At 35.0% G+C, this 17,083-nt stretch overlaps 1 protein-coding gene across 1 annotated transcript; it reads right to left on the bottom strand.

Moving 5' to 3' along the window:
* Positions 1 to 5,602: 5,602 nt before the first annotated feature.
* LOC142986384 (uncharacterized) lies at positions 5,603 to 16,860 on the bottom strand. Its single transcript, XM_076134866.1, has 13 exons — positions 16,721 to 16,860; positions 16,026 to 16,235; positions 15,619 to 15,728; positions 14,257 to 14,467; positions 13,415 to 13,551; positions 13,041 to 13,124; positions 11,010 to 11,049; positions 10,497 to 10,658; positions 9,894 to 10,115; positions 7,992 to 8,101; positions 6,730 to 6,940; positions 6,270 to 6,406; positions 5,603 to 5,773 (listed from the first exon to the last, which is right to left on the bottom strand). The coding sequence occupies exons 1-13, from the start codon at positions 16,833 to 16,835 to the stop codon at positions 5,678 to 5,680; spliced, it is 1,845 nt and encodes a 614-aa protein (XP_075990981.1). The 5' UTR covers positions 16,836 to 16,860; the 3' UTR covers positions 5,603 to 5,677.
* Positions 16,861 to 17,083: the final 223 nt, after the last annotated feature.

Below are 17,083 nucleotides of genomic sequence, written 5' to 3'. Positions count from 1 at the left end.
AATAGGTAGGTGTATCCAAGTAATTTTTAAATCGCAAATTATATTACAAAGGATCAAAAACTTAATAAATCTGAGTAACAAATTGTTGTAATTCTTGTTTCTGAAATCACAGTTCGAAACGAGATGAATGTACACGCCAATTATTTATACGATATTTCGTATTTTTTATTAAATTTGACAGGCAATCGATTTAAATCGTAATGACCGAACAGAATAATTGACCGTATTCATTATGAAATTTGGCCTTTTTAAGAAATGCTGACGCAATAATCACAGACTGCCTAGAGTCTAGACTCTAGACTCTAAATACAGATACACGACTCAGAAATTTCAAAGCACGAATCTTGAAGGTAAAATTCACTCACCAATTCTTACCACCTTTTTTTTTAATTCTATCTCTTACATAGAGATCGTATATATTGTTGTTTTTGAAAATTGAAATAGAAGTGGTAGACATGTGACATTTAATTCAGAATTATACGCGATCTTGCGGCATTTCATTTGACAAAATAACAAATAAAACGTAATATTTGATTCGTTCAATTATGCCATCATCGCGTCTACAAATTATAAATTAAACATAATCAGAATATTTATGTGTACGTGTGTATTAAATTCGAGTGAGTCCCATACCTTCCTGTCTGCCGGGAATAGAAGCGGCGACCCGTCGCTTCGAATTAGTGTGAAATGTTGAAAAACGCCTGAAGCGTAGCGTTGCGTACACTCGTCGTGCCAGATGCGACATTCTATACATTATGTATTTTAATATCGGAAGGTTTATAAATGTTTTCTATTGTAAAAAACATATGCGTCCCTATCTAGTGTTCATGTATAGAAATATTTCAACTTTTCTTTTACTACCTACGTAGTTTTGTAGCTCCAGCTTTAGTTCCTAGACGTAGAGTGAATACCAATGCAATCTTATTTTGGAGAAAATATTGTATCATATTCGTCCAGCTTTTTCCGACTACCTACTTACCTATGTACTTCGTGCTCATAAAATCTGTTTGATTCTTAGTTATTAAAAAAGTGAAGTAGCTGATAAAGACATAAAGTCAGACAAAAGTAACTGCTTCTGAAAAATATTGCGATAGAATTTTTGGAATTCCTGCTGAACTGATGTCAATCAACGTACAATTTCTTTCGACATGCTTTTGGTAGAGCCATTAAGAACCGTTCAGTGCCCAGATGTTAGATGTATCACATCCAAATTAAATTACTGTAGGTACTCATAGAATATTCATTACATTATTCAGCTGTTACAGTAAATTATAAAATCCCACAGCTCTCTATTCTAACTTCATATTGTTCAGTGTATTTCCAGCTATCTGATATGAAGTACACCCATTTTATGAATTTATTTTGAAAATAGGTAATAAAACTATTATTTTCATGAGACTTTACGATTAATTAGATCTGCTGAAATGTTTACAATATGAGGACATATTTAATTGATTATTTACAAGGGATACACATTCGGAATATTCAGAGAGCCAAAACGAAATATTAAAATGAGGATTCCTTTGAACCAAACGTTCTATATTCAAATGCAAGCGCGCCGAAGTGTCATGGCGGCCATAATTGGGGGTGACAGTTGTCGGCGGGAAGCTCGCGTGGCGCGGGCGCAAGACAGCTCGTTTGCGCATGCGCGTAACGAGACCGTACTAATCTCGTCATGTTCTTTAGTAAACCGATCAACATTAAAGAGAAACATAATTAGATTTAGGATTTAAATGTTGCCAATATTATTATTATTAGGTTTTTAGCCTGACACCACATGTTCAAATATTCGTTCTGACATCACAGGGATATGATTAGCTCTATGAAATTTAATTCGAATCATAACTCATGATCGTATCTTACGATTGAGAACTGCAAGTGCTTTTGACATAGAGTCGCCAACAATAGAAATAATAGATGACCAATTACAAAGCATATGAATGTGAACTACCTACCTACATTGTAGATAGTCTACAACTTTTGTATTGCATCTACTAGTCAAGTTTAAATTAATAAGATGCTACGCGAGTTTCGTAGCACTATTCGTAACAATCGATTGTAATTACATATTTTTTACAGTTCTAATGGTAAATGTTAAGCTAGCCTCAAGCCCTTAAGCCTATATTAAAATTGTTAGTTTTTTATTCAATCATCAGCTCTTCCTTTCTGTTTTAAATAACGCTTCTAAAGTGGAGCCACGAAGTGTTCAATCCCGAAATGAAATAAAAGTAAGTTTTGTGACAGTTGAACGTACCTAGCAACTTTAACTGATTCTGGCTATTGAAATTTCAAAATATTTACATTCTTTTTTCAGTAGAGTAGACGAAAGAGCCAATAAATCATATTAGGCTCATAATTCTCGGAGCTCAAGTAAATGTTACTAATGAATTTGGCCACGGTGTGGTCTTGTGTGTACAAGTTCATTTGAGAGGGATGGCGGCTCAATAACGCGTGAACGTATCCATTTGTCACTACATCATCCGGTATGGTGCCCATCAGTGGAGAAGATGTTGAGACACCTTTACGCCCAGAAATATAAAAAAACGATGCAAAATTTTAATAAGTTGACATTTAAATTGCACATTTATACTCACGATTATATCACCAGCCCCAGCACCACACCACACTCACAACCCTGTAAGAATGAAAGCTTTTAACGGGTACTACCGCAGACGAGACATTATCGCTTGCTAGAAAAAACACTTTCTTAATGTGATATAAAATTCGGCAACATTCTTTTACACAATTACCTGGTCTTAATTACTATATTGCTTTTAATTTGCATACCATAAGAGACACTAGAAAGTGTCTCTACTTAACTCAAAATATGGTGTTCACAATGCGCGCGCGCATGACAATTACCTCAAATCAATGTAGCCATTACTCACGTCGCATCCACGCAACAGTTCGTCCCAACGATTAATTAAAATACAATTTTAGCACTTACACGAAAAATACTAAAACAATTAAATGTATGAACGCAAATAGAATGGCGTAATTGATGATGGATTACGATCCTGATTTGACGTCGCAAGATTAACTATGGTTCGTCTAAAAAAAGTTATACGACACAGTTGTCTGTGTCGTGTTGAGCGGACTATGTGAGATATTTGTTTGAAAATACAGCTTTATTTAGTTTTATGAAGAAGAACTTCTCTCTTTCAAATAAAGAGAGAAGTTCTATGCTATGAAATGCTATGCATAAGGCCAAAGCCTTATGCATAGCATTTATACTCATTGATCGACAACTTAACTGAATAAGTTAAACTATTGATAAATCACAACCCCGGTTTCTGAGGAAATCTGAAATTTAATGGTAGTTTATCTATTCAATAGCGTCAAAACTCATACAAAAAATACGCTAATGAATAGATAAACTACCGCTGAATGTACTCAGATACCGGGGGTCAACTAGTTAGTATCAGTCCAAGGCGTACCAAGAATAAAAATACAATAAGTACATATACAAATATGTAAAAAAATCAAGCTTGAATTATTTTTGTGTAGACTGTGTAGAGTTACCCCACGTGGACAAAAATGCAGAGCTTCACATAGCTAATTAATCTATACGTCATAAGTAATCATTGGTTCCAGCCCATCGCCAAGCACTCCAGTGTTGACGTGTTCGCTAAATTAATGACTTTTGCGACTAACGAGTCGTGCGATTTGCGGCGCAAGCGCATCCGGAAGAATGCCGTATCGCCACCGTGGTAGGCGCCAGCAAAAAACACAACTGTTTGTTTTTATATCCCCAAATAAATGATTTACAATTAAAATGAAATTCACGACAACTGCATAGTAGAATTTGAATCTGTTTTTTCAAATAGCCTAAGAAACTAGTCTGGCTTAGATAAATAAATAAAGTGAGTAAAGTATGACAAGAGATAATCTGTCTGTACAATTTAAACCAGTTAATCTATCCAAGAAAAACTAAAAGCGGTAATACGGTCGTTGTAGTAATAGTTACTTAACTATGTATGTAATACTAGCATTTACAATATATTTCAATTCTTTGTTTAAAACAATGGGAACAACATTTGTGTTACTATTTTGTGATTCTCCTAAAAGAGCTTCTGCAAGAAACGACGAAAATAATCCAGTCAATCCCATCGATAGAGCTGTCACAACATATTAAGCCATCGGTACCAACAAGCTCGTAAACTTACAAATAATATTCGAGATAAAAATAATAGATAATCAGATATTTCCTCAGGAAATCTGTAATTTGTGAGCGTAACTATCATTTTAATTAGAAACACTCGAACTAAAATAGTTCGGTCTTTGGCGGCTTTTAACTTTTTTATGGAGATTATGTCGTTAAAGTTTGACACTTTTTTAGAGAAGCCCACTTCTTTTTTACTAAAGAATAGTTAAGTGCATGTCAATGTTGAGATTTCATAAAGATTTGGCGTTTGGGCGATGCCGATTGCACTCCCCCGGGACATGAAGTGATCTCACGTTGACATGCTCTTTTTAGCAACTGCTGTTTTTTGGTAGCCGTTTAGATAAGTGTGGCAAACTAGACAAAAAATACTGCTTCTGAGAAAGGTGAAAGATATCTATCATCTACCGTAATAACCATTTTTAACAACGTCTTGTTATGTAGTACAAACCGTAGTTACGTTACTACTGTGTCCGCTCAATATTTTATTTTTTTATCGCATTACTAAGGACGTCATAAAAAATCGAATCATATCAATACAAGAAAACAGTAACAGTACATCCTAGTAATTCAATATGTTCGGCATGTTCCGCTGAATTTCGGCGAAACTTCGTAAATAGCCGACCACCGACGCGACGCGCCGCAGTGGTGGGTATCGCTGGTGTCAGTTACATTGCGCCTGCGCACTGGCGGCATTACACACGCCTGTCAACAGACGCATCACTAGACCGTGTCATGTCAAATTGTCAACGTTTATTGGCCGCCTCCTAGACATGATGTTGAGGTCTTCTTTTGAAATGACTCTACCTTGCTCTGAATACCTATCTCTCTTCGTATACTATTTCTAGTGTCTATCAAGCTAAGTTAGATCATTCTAATGGCCATATTTGAGTAAAATATTAAGGTAGACTTTACGTCGCGCATCGGAAAAACATTTAAAAAAAAAACATTAAATACTCCTGCCGTCCGTGACAATTCTGGTACTAATCAAAACACGAACATTATAGTTGACTTCAGCACTCATTCATTTCTGTAGTTAAAACCTAATAAATCTGATTAAATCAGCGCCCATTGCGTTTAAATCTCAACAATTTCAAAGAGTCGAAATTTGTCCTGACAAAATTTAGTGCGACAGCGGCTGCGGCGCTTGCGCATGATTCGTCGGAGATCAAAGCGCAGACGCAGCGTCATGTGTTCCCAACAACATGTAGGTCGCCGCTGCCCCTCGGGACCACTTACAAAAAGTAAGCTTGTATGTTTTGTAAATAATATCTTATTAGTCTTTTCTTTTGCTTGTAACCGAACTGCTCGGACGGGAGCTGATTTTTTGTGCAAGTTTTTTTGCTAACTTCTTAATAAGGATACTTATACTCAAGTACGCTGTAATAAAGTGTCATTATAATAACAGGGATTAATGAAACTAGCTCATTTATAAAACATCTTATATTACAGTATATACATTTTCAACAAAATCAACAGTAAATCTATGTACAAAGTGCTTGTTATTTGATTATTTTAGTTAAATGCGCCGGGGCAGTTGTAGTGTCGGTTCATGCGTAGCCAGTCTTTTTCAGTTATGTACTCGCGCTGTCCCATTGTTCCGGTGAAGTTCTGTAAAAGGTCAGTGTGAATAAAATACATAGTAAAAACCGCGTAACCACATTTGTCTACCTCCGGGGCGCGGTGGTTAAGGTGATCGCCACGCAACTACCATTGGGTCGGGAAGTCGTGCGTTTCATTCCCACACGGAACAATTACTTTTGTGTATGTTTGTAAAAGTCTCGGCGACACAAGAGCAATTATTAGTGCGGAGTTCCCGCACTAATAAATTGCCTTTTTAAATATAACAACAACAATATAAAAACAAACTTTTGATTTAAAAAACAAAACAATTTAAGTTAAATTGCGACGTAGCCGTCAGAATCTAACTAATATTGCTTGCTTTGGATCTTAGTTGAAAATCAAGCAAAAGAAGTTACATGCATTAATAATCATATAATATTCTAATATTACATGGGGATTATTAATGCATAATATAGATAATCTTGAAACACAAAAGTTGAAAAGTAAAATGATCTTTTGTTTTCTAAGAACATGAAGTACAAACCTTCAAGGGAATAATAGTCGGTAATCCATTCTTGGTGTATGAGGTAGGTCCGTAGTGCATCACACTGACATAGTCATAGTCTACATCGTAGTTGTTTATTCTTGACGCAGTGTAAACGTCGAAGTTGTGTTCACTGCCTGAAAAATATCAATATAACATGGATAAACAAAATAATTAGTATCAGACTAAAAGTTCGCTAAAGGACTCTACATTGAGTCGAAGTTAGTCTACTGCAAATCTTGAAAGGTGTAACACAGCATTTGGTTGAAGCACTGACAGTTAAAAAAAATGGTCGAATTGAGAGCGTCCTCCTTTCTGTTGAAGTCGGCTAAAAATGATATCTCATAACGGCTCTTCACCGCAATTTTGTTGATACTAAGAATGATTTAAGGACTAGAATATCTCAAAAAGATCTAGAGCAATTCTGGCATATTATTGAAAACTTCATAGATTCTCTTACCACTCTTAACATTTTCTTCAGCAATATGAACATAGTCATCTCTATCAGAAGTAGCGTGCATGTGTATAAAGCCGAGGATGTGCATGAACTCGTGAACGATCGTGGCGTGGCGGAAACACCCGACGCCGACGGTGTTGCGGCCCAGGTTCATGGTGTGCGCACCTCGAGAGATTCTGTAGCCGATGTGCGCGTAGCATCCGTCGGTCACACCCTGGAGAAAACAATAAAGTAACCATATGTTAGTCCTACTAATATTATAAATGCGAAAGTCTGTGCGGATTTAAGGATGTTTGTTATTCTTGCTAGCAAATACTACTGAACCGATTACGATGGAATTTGTTAGTTAGCTGAAGACCCATAATAACACATAGCTACTTTTATTCCCGGAATTCCCGAGGGATCGGAACTTACGGGAAGGGTTTCCACGAGGACGAAGTCGCGGGCGGCCTCTAGTTTACTGTATAATTGTGAACGGAAAAACTCAGGATATAATATAGTCCAATTGGTTTAAAACATTGATTGTAATGAAAGCTGTTAAATCTTCAGCTAGAAAAGCTACAGTCAAGATTATAGAATTTATCCGTATACTTATTGGATAAATATTAAGTCATTATTTATATTGATAGGCTTTACGAAATACTTTGATCCTCATAAGCTTTTGTTTGATAATAACAGATTTTCTATCAATCGCTGAATCACCGACGCGAAAATTTATTACAGTGACACTGTAAATGATTATCTTAATTTATTATATTGCAAGTGCATAATTTTATACGAATGTGACTTTAAAATATAATGACTATAACTATCTTTATATATATAATTCTTCTGTAAGTGTGTATGTCACTGAACTTCCCTTAAACGACTGGACCGATTTTGATGATTTTTTTTGTGTGTGTTCAAGGGGATCTGATAATGGTTTAGATTCACAATTTTGTCCGCTAGACAATGTTTTTTTCTTTAATTTTTATGGCAAAACAACGTTTGCCGGGTCAGCTAGTAATACTATATAATAATATAATGTCGACTACAATGACGCGGCAGCGTTATAGGTCTTCTGATTTCGAAGTTCTATTATTAAGGTAGGCAATGGGATTGAATTCCTTTCGGTTATTTTTTTAAACGTATATATGGGGTCTGGTCATAGTTTTTGGCGTAAGAAGATGCCTAATTGATGAATTAATGAACCGGATGTATTTTGTACTCCCGAAGTTTAAAAGCAGTAAGGGAAATTGAGATATACGTATATAGGTATTACTTACGGTGAGTCTAGCGTACACAAAGTCGGTAGGTTCTCGGTAACGGAACTTGATGCAGGTGTGTGCCTCAATGTCTCTGATACCCTCCCAGATGGCGGCCTGCTGGAGTGCATCTGTAAATATAACAAGTACATAGATTATTGTTCCTAATGCATGATAATCTTTTTAATGTATGGAAAACCCAGAGTATTCTGTAAAAACTTTTGATTATTTCCAAAGATTGTCTGTCCAGTTGTGAAAAGTATCTGTAGGCTTAACTTTTTATTTACTTATAGAATAAAAAAATATATTTTTTCTGGTACAATTCAGATGCTGTTATCATTTAAGTACATACTATTTTAGGCCTACGCGAACAAGTGCTGTATGAATTATTAATTGTAACGTTATTATGAAAACTATAAAGAATTTTATCTAGGTATGGTTCTTTGGTATTTATTTTCGCACTTATTGACGGAAAGTACTCTCGACAATGAAATAATTCTGATATCTAATCTCTAAACAATCGTTGTTATAACCGAACGTTAGGAAATATTTATTAGAATAATATAATGATGTTGAATGTAAATAAATACTTCTTTTTAATTTATTTTAGTTTAACTGTTTCCATTGTTAAAGCTAAAAAAAGGATTTTCCTGCCATAATGCTCTTACAACGTCGTGTTTGATTCAAAATCATGAAACAAAATGTATATTTCCAACCAAAGACTTCATTTTCCACACGGAATTTGTTTCTAAAACCTTAATTGCGAATATCCTAATCCTTATCAATTAATCCCAAATCGCATTCGATTATTGAATATTCGGTATTTATTTTCTAGATTATTCTTTAAGTTCAATATGAATCAACGGCAATAAAGATATGTTTTACTACCTGCTATTGCCCAAATCATAGTATTTTATCATAATTGATGCAATAAATTTTGTTTTAAAGGTATTTCGTATATTGAACTTGGGAGACCTCGTTTGAAGTTCAGGCAGTTCAGTGACCCAATTGTTCCTGAACATAATATTTTTGTCTGGATTTTTAGATTACGAATTTATGAGTTAGGAGCCTAAAATGTTTCTTAATTTGATAACTAACTTAGTTATAAAGACAGTTTATCTTAATTTGATGCCAGACTAAGATTTCAAAGTCAGGTTAATGGAAATGGTATACGAGTATGTTTTCAACGTCTATTTCCATTTTTTTTACTTTATGGGGACAATGCATTGCAAGAACAAGGCATGGTGTACCGTTGATTTTACGTCTCAACATTATAGCTTTAAATTTCCTTCTCTACCTCCATTTTTGAGGTTTCGGTAATGTCTGTGTTTCGTAAGTTCGCGTTTTCAATCGCAATTCATTTTGATTATTCTAGTCTAGATAGTCACTGTTATTCTAAATATACCTCTATGTAAAGATTATCTTAATTGGACAGTTATAAACCAGCGGTTGTAAAAATATAAAACAATATTTAGGTATTAAGTATATGTGTAAACAATCTTTGTAATGTTTGAATATTTTGGACTCATTTTGAATTACTTTACCAGTATTTGGATCAGTTTTTTATATGTTATTTTTTTATATATTTTTATTTTATTAGATTGTGCAATACAAAAGACGGCATTTCAATATTCGAAGTGTCCGGAAGTCATTTTTATAACCTTATTAACGTTATCTAACGTTCTTTCAATCGACTATATTTCTCGTAGACTGTTGTGAAATGCCTAAAGTTTTACATAGGCATGTAGAAAACTGGAATTAAAATATGTTTCACTTATCAATCTTAATATACATATTCTAAGGGGTCTTTAACCTAAAAAGAAAACACTTAATACAAATTTTGACTTAACTTCACAAAAATGACTTAAAAAAACAGCTTTTTGAAATTAAATCTACCTAGGTAGGTACCTAGGTAATACTTACCAAACTCGCCATCGCCGAACTCGAACACAACAGTGTTATCAGGCCAAGTGGTGATACTAGACGTGGTGTAAGCGCTGCGGCCGACAGAGTACTCTTGTATCATGCTCTCATAGTCCACGTCGTCCAGGACTATGTCGCCTTGGAAGCGTCCGCTCAGCTCCTCGACGTTGGCTAACGATGACATCCTGCTTTGTGCTAAGGCGAGGTAGTTCTCGCCATTGCCTGGAAAGAAGATAAAGTATGAGGTGCCTAGAAGTAAGTATAAAAGTATATAGAGTTGTTAGAAATAATTGTAATCTTGACTGTGAGAGTTTCAAAATTATTTGAGTAGATTTATTGTAATTGGTGTTGAGAATATGTTCCGGTCTGTTTATGACTTGTATAATATCCAAACCTAAGACCTTTCTATCGTAATTCTAATGTCTTAAAAACTAACGTTGCTTGTTTTCTATTATTATTTTCTTTACTTAACGCTGAATTGACATTACAATTTTCAGCACTTTTGAATTTAACGGACTTTATTAATACCAAAAGAACTAAAACCTTCAAAAACAATTTCTAGGAAAAGAAGTTCAAAAACTGAGTATTATGAAATTCACATACCTTTTCTCACACTATCCAAATAGTTGATGAAATCTTGGATATCTTTCTTACTCCTCATCACGGCCGGGCCGGCGGCCGCCAGACCCAACACAACAACCACGAACAATACTGAGACACGGAACATGTCGACTGTATCTTCAAACCTAATACATACATACCACCCTTAAAACTACCTTTATATACTAACAACTATCTAGAACATATAGATAAAGAATATAAAGCAATAAAGAACTATGACTCCTTTAACTGCGGCAATAATATTTGAAGAATGGGAGCGGTTATAAATAAGATTTGTTGTTTAAGGTTACAGACAGGTTAACGACGTATTTCTGTTGTTTTGCGGCACGTAATTAGATATTATTGCAATATACTTTACTATAACACTTCACAAATCTTGTTTAATATGAAATAGCTGATTATAAGTGATTGTATCGTGTTTGAAGTGAGTAGTATTGACTCAAGTAGTAAGTTCTTATTCATGGTTGTTAGCTGGCACTGACGACATTTGCTTACGGCCGATTTGAGCCTTAGGATATAAGTATAGCGCCGTATCCTATAGAAATTATGACGATTGATTATGAGTATCAGAAATACTATCAGAATTATTATTCTACTATTATGATAGGACTAACTTTTGTTCGCGACTCCGTTCGTGCAGATTTTTTGCAGCATATTTTGTTCATTCATGTAAGGTATATCCGTTACCCAGTCTATATAATCTACAGATCGAACATATAGCTACTAAGTATTTAGGATCTGTATTTTTATTGTGACAACAAAATTACAAAAAAATTCAAGTGATTGATTGAAATGAGTATTTTTTATAGATAGGAAGGAAGGCAGTAAAAACCTATGATTAGACACGCATGTAACGATTGTCATCTTCTTAGTAAGCGTTGAATCATTTTTATAGACCCCTTTACAAAGAAATGCTGCTATGAATGATTTTGTCACTATTTCCTAATATTGCCAGGGTGATATACTATGTTTTGTAATTTAGATTAAACAGGTAACTAACAGCTTTTTTTGCTACTTCATGCTAGTAACAACATTCTTTTCAAGATTCGCTTCTTACCACTCAAACTTTGATTAAGTGTGATTTTGTCTTTCAGATGTTATTGACGGAAGAATAGGTAGCCGCTTAAGCTCCTTATGATTTTTTAGGGTTACACAGTACCCAATGAGTAAAACGGGAACACTGTTAATAAGACTTTGCTGTCCATCTGTCTGTCACCAGGTTGTATCTCATGAACCATGAAAATTAGGCAGTTAATATTTTAATACCATCAATAAAATATTTTTTATTTGTAGGTATGTAGTAGTATGTACTTACAAATTTTCTTAAATTGATTTCGGTCGGAATACGACCGCAACGGAAGAGGTCTCGGGTTTGAATCCTAGGTGGGGCTTATGCTTATGGGGTTATTTAAGAAGTCCTTTTCAAAATTTTATGTTAAGAATATCTCCGAAACTGCCCGGTCTTAGGAACTCGAGATCGTAGACCTCCGTACCTCGGAGTACGGAGAACATGTAAAGCCGTCGGTCCTGCGGCGGACCTCTCACTGGTTGTGTCGTTTTGCCGTCCCACCAAACTATGAGAGTAAAGAAGTAGAGATTGTACCTGTGTATTGTGCTCACAATTGGACACTATAAACAAAGTCCTGCACAGTTGGCTGGTATCAATGAAACTGGCCGCCGTAGCCGAATATCGGCTAGGACGACATTATTATTAGTATTAGTAATTAGCGCTTAATTAGCGCTACTGACCTACAATTAGTTCTTAGTTATCTAGTCTGCTGTTTGAAAATGCATTTATCTGCTCAATTTAATCAAGATCATTATCATGATTACATTGATAACGTTAACGAGTGCTTACTCAATCCATTGTTAATTTCTAATTAATCAGAACATTTTGTTTACAATAACAAAACACTTTGTTTTGTTTTAAATAATATAAAAGGCTACAATTTACTGAACAACAGAAAAAGCTGATAGTTATATCCTTTTTGCTGTTGGACATGTCCTAATTAGATTATGTCATTTCAATTTCGTAGATCATCGATGCAAAATTAATCGATTAGATATTAGATACTAATTTAACCCACATTGATCAAGATTTATTACTTGATCAAATAAATATTACACAACAAGGGTAGATATAACTAAAAGAGGAAGTCTTTTCATCTATTTTTTTTTTTTTTCCAATTTATTATAGTCCATTGAAAAGTTACATTTAGGGTTGCGTTTTTCAGAGGACGCAATTTTTATGTGTAGGTAGAGTCAGAAAGAGCTTAAGACAAGTTTGTCGGGTCGACATTCTTGTCCCCCGGCCTCTTTTTCCAAGATGGCGGCCGGGGGACAAGGTGGCGACCCCAATAAGCTAAGGTCAAAAAAATTAACATTTCATATTTTCATAATTATTTTAAGATTTTATTTATCTCTTTTATAGTACTAGTTACAGACGTAAAGTAGGTACTTAAATAAAAGATATCAGTCCCTTTCTTCTTTGTTTGTCGTATCAGCCAATGACAGTTAGTCCCAAGCTCCAGCGCAGTTGTAATGTCTGTTGACCCTCAGCCAGTCATTCTTCGTCACGTAATTCCGTTGACCCATCAAACCTTTGTCATCCTGAAGAATAAAAACAACTTATTTAGTGACTTTGCAAGATCTATCCAACGTCAGCCTCTAGGAACTCTACGCAAACGGTAGGTATACAGCTCCTAAATTACATATTACGTTACATAACATTTCAAAGAATAGTTCAACTATAATTCGTTTATGTGTAGTTCACGACAAAATTGTTTATTAGTCCCTCGAGTTCATTTTTAAGAGCTATGTAGAGCAATTGGCAACCAAATCTACTACGGGCCAGAAAAAAATACGTAATTGAAAGTTCTTCTAATACTCAAATAACTTACATAAATCGGCAAAAGAGTTGCTTCTCCATTTTTACTAAAGCCAACTCGACTATAATGCATGACACTGTCGTACTCATACGGCAGTCCCAGGTTATCCACTGTATTCGCTGAGTACCTCATAAAATTGTGTTCTGTACCTGTAATAGAAAAGCAATAAATTTCATTAAAGATTTGGCGTCGAAAATGTAAGAGCCGTAGATGAAACTGTGTCTTAAAATGAATGGGATAAGGTTGATTTTGTATGTGTGTTTTCTTGTTGTTTCATTTATAAAATTGTTGACGCAATACTAAGATTATGTTTATTTATTATATGTAATCCTATAATCTCTATTAATGTGTATGACTTAAGCCGATATGCCATTGTTGTAGGCGGCGTTCGTCGCAACGTTTGATGTTTTAAATCGCAATAAGACTTATGATCCCTTTTACAATAACTTTCTTTCTTCTTATCCCGAGAGGTAATAGTAAATATGTCATTGATAGGTCATAGTAACTTAGTAACTATAAAGATTATCGTAGGTAGGTACGAAATTTTACTAGTTATACAATCTTTAGAAATAGGTCAAAGAATTTTTGAAAATTGAGAAATACTATATAGGACTTAGGCTAAAAATCAATAAGGTTCTTAATAGAACTTATGACTAACTAATACACATTATTTTAAAATCCTTAACTTATTAATATTTAAGTAATTTTGCTACACATAGTTATTATATAACTAACTAAATAAAATATCCAGCCAACATGAATTGTGATGAAACCGACGTCGAATTTATGGAACAGAATATGACTCTCTTACTTAACAAAACGGAAAAACATTCTTGCAAGCATACAGAACCCACCTGCTAGTATATTATCCCACATCACGTTGACATAGTCGTCTCTGTTATGAGTAGACTGCATGTGCTGGAAGCCGATGACGTGCAGCCACTCGTGGATGATTGTGTTGTGCCTGAAGCAGCCGAAGCCAGGGGTGTTCCGAGCTAAGTTGAACGAGTGGACCCCTCGAGGCGCCCAGTAGCCGACTGAGGCGAAACAGCCGCTGGGGTTAGCCTGGATATTGTTGATGTCAAACCAGAAATTATCAAAACATAATGTCAACAAACTGTCTCTCAACTCACATCTCGGAATGAGAGATGAGTTATACCTTAAGTTCTCCGCCTCGGTCCTGTGCGGGTTGGGTCCTTAGCATATCTTATTATTTACTTACATTATTTACTCTTGAACATATTCATTTCTGTTTTCTATAGTTTAACCCCTCGGAACTTTAATACCTTACGCTCTCAGTTTTTCATTATTACGCAGAGCTGAAGCTGAAGCTGAAACCATTTCACTAACAGACTATTGGGAGAATGGGGTGGATATTAAAAATGAAGCTTACGATTGCGTAATTTCATATCGTACCCATAAATTGTTTAAGCAATAAGTATTTTCACTTATACCACAACTGATTCGCCGGGGATTTTTAAATAAGTAGGCGTCTGTTGGATTTCGTGTTATTAAACCACTAAATCGTTAACCTAACTTCCTTACAACGTTTATAAAATTCGTACCTAGGTAATCCTATTTCTCAGTGTTTCTTGAACCTACTTTAAACTTGTCCTATCAATCAGGCGATTTAATTTATGAGTGCAAAACGCAATATTTTGGCAATAGTCACCGTGATAACAAAAACCTATACAATTTATAACGGCCATAAAATTAAATCAATAGTTAAGCTATAAAACTGAGTATAAGAATGATTGTACCTACGTTACATTTAGAATTTTTCATAGGAAATCGAACGGTTTTGATGATGAGTAGGTGTAATAATAACTACTTATACGATACCCAAAAATATCTTTATCTATCGTTCATAAAACATCTGCAATAATAAAATTGGACCTACCTATGTACTTTTTCTACCTATAATTATTATTTTGGCAGTATCGTCCTTGGCGTAGGTTAAACATTTTTCGTCCAAAACGATCATTTAATTACTAGCTCCAATAAATGAAGGTACTCTATATGTAATAGTCTTGTTACAGGAGACAGGTCTCCTTTCGTTACCCGAAATAAGAAAAGAGCAGGCCTCAAGATTACTTCATGAACTGTTTTATAGAATTCTCATGCATGCAATTCTCATGACATTAACTATCTTCATAGCACAATGCAATAATTTCTAAATAAGTAATAATTTTAATGATTAGCTAAAGCGTACTTACTGTAACTCTGACATAGTTGGTATCAGCCGGTTTTCGGCGTCGGAATTTAATACATGTGTTTTTCTCTACATCCTTAATACCGTCTAAAATGGCTGCCTCTTGAGCTTTATCTGAAAGTATTAACATTATGGAATATCTCAATTTTAAACCTAAGTAGATTGATAGATAAATTATAGCACTAAAACCTGATCACAGAAAGACTGACTTCAAGCCTCGAGGAGGAGACCAACTCAATGGGACGAAATGTATATTATTTATGTTGCAGGTATGAAAACTAATTTTATTGATCTTGCGCGATTTTATCGATAGGTAGTAAGGTGAGATTATTGCGTGTTATTTAAACACTACAGGCCCACATCTATAGACATTATCTAGAATACCTAATCAAGACTCTTGATAGAACTTACCAAATTCTGGCGCAATTTCATACACAATAGTATTATGAGGCCAGGTGGTGTTTGGCCATATATAAGCATTTGTTCCAGTAGCGAACTGACGCACCAGGTCCTGCACCTGCTCCTCATCCAGCAGGATGTCTCCTTGGAACTTGCCGCTGTTCTCCCATTCACTTGCTAAGGGGTTCGCGAGCATACGAGCTTCTAGGAAGACGCCATTGTCTAACAAGAGTTAATAGTAAGTATGTACTGAAATTATTTTATGTGTCCATGATGTTATTTTTTCGCGAGGTATCTGACATTAAACGTCATACCTTCTATCCAAGACAGAGCATTGAGTTTTTCGGCTTACCACGGGACAACCTAAACTCTCTAACCCCCGGTTTCTGAGTACATTTAGCGGTTTATCTATTCAATTGAGTTTTTTTTATATGAGTTTTAACGCTATTGAATAGATAAACTACCGCTAAATGCACCTAAGAAACCGGTGGTAAGTAATAGGAGCATTCAACTAAGTATTACGTTTAAATTTAATGACGTCGAGAAAGCAGCGGCGCACGTCGCTACGGCGTTCATACTAAAATAATCTAAACTTTATTATCACGATTTGGGGACCAAAATCACTTGAAACCTTCAAAAGGGCCACACTAGGTACTATAATGCCTCAACAACGTAAGAATTCATAGACTTAGAATTTCAGATCCTACCTGTCCGAGAGTTGTCTAAAAATGCTTCAAAAGCTTGTATTTCTTGTCTCGTTCTGACCAACGATGGGCCTCCCACAACACATCCTATTACACTCACTAACACAAGGTAGAACATTTTAACTATTAATTAAGTAATGTTTATTGTCACTGTATTTATAAATTGAACATTATCTCATATATCTATGAGATAATGTTCAATTTGATTTGATAAATTTGATGGCCTTTACAAATGATATCTACTTACTTAATTAGGGCACTGATATCGTGTTATGGTGATTACGTAACTTTCATGGGTAATCATCTCTTATAGAATAATAATTACGTGGCTAAAGTCGTTCGTTTTAGACCCTCATATGTGTTGGA

The sequence above is a fragment of the Anticarsia gemmatalis genome, chromosome 2 (genome assembly GCF_050436995.1).
Source record: "Anticarsia gemmatalis isolate Benzon Research Colony breed Stoneville strain chromosome 2, ilAntGemm2 primary, whole genome shotgun sequence".
Taxonomy (NCBI): domain Eukaryota; kingdom Metazoa; phylum Arthropoda; class Insecta; order Lepidoptera; family Erebidae; genus Anticarsia; species Anticarsia gemmatalis.
The sequence above is the reverse complement of the archived record's forward strand: the minus strand, read 5'-3'. Positions and strand labels throughout refer to the sequence as shown.